The 408-nt window shown below is 68.9% G+C and overlaps 1 protein-coding gene across 2 annotated transcripts in view; it reads left to right on the plus strand.

The window, feature by feature from the left end:
- The window catches only part of LOC102250324 (ly6/PLAUR domain-containing protein 2-like), a 20,730-nt gene extending 20,328 nt beyond the window's left edge, over positions 1 to 402 (plus strand). For both annotated transcript variants that reach the window (XM_014539983.1, XM_014539984.1), the window contains one exon: positions 51 to 402. In XM_014539983.1, coding sequence (XP_014395469.1) covers positions 51 to 156 — 106 coding nt within the window. In that variant the 3' untranslated portion in view covers positions 157 to 402. The remainder of the gene's footprint in view (positions 1 to 50) is intronic.
- The last annotated feature ends 6 nt before the right edge of the window (positions 403 to 408 follow it).

Here is a 408-nt window from a genome sequence, read left to right on the forward strand (position 1 = left end):
CAGAGCCTGCCTGTGGCTGGGGTGGCAGCCTGTTTGCTGCCCCGCTGGAGGCTGGTCTCCCGCCGCGGCCGCGTCTTTCCTGAAAAAATCTCCATGCTTCCAGCACTCACCCGCCCCCGCCTTGGACTGGACCCCAAGATGCGGGCCACACGCTGATGGACGCGGTGGAACGTGCAGTTCCGAGCACCTTCCCTGCTGGGCCCGCCCCCACCTTCCCTGTGTTCCCTCGTCCCACCTTCCCCCTTCCCTTCGGCAGCCGGGGCAGCCTGGGCCGGGCCTCACTTCACTGCTCAGCCCTCTGCCCTCCCTGGTGCCACCTCGTTTCCTTTCATGCCTCTCCCTGCCCCTCCCTCGCCCAGCCCTGCGCACAGACGGTCTGTCCCTCTGGGGGCCACGGCAGAGCCCCCC

This window comes from Myotis brandtii, unplaced genomic scaffold (assembly GCF_000412655.1).
Source record: "Myotis brandtii unplaced genomic scaffold, ASM41265v1 scaffold2325, whole genome shotgun sequence".
Classification (NCBI taxonomy): domain Eukaryota; kingdom Metazoa; phylum Chordata; class Mammalia; order Chiroptera; family Vespertilionidae; genus Myotis; species Myotis brandtii.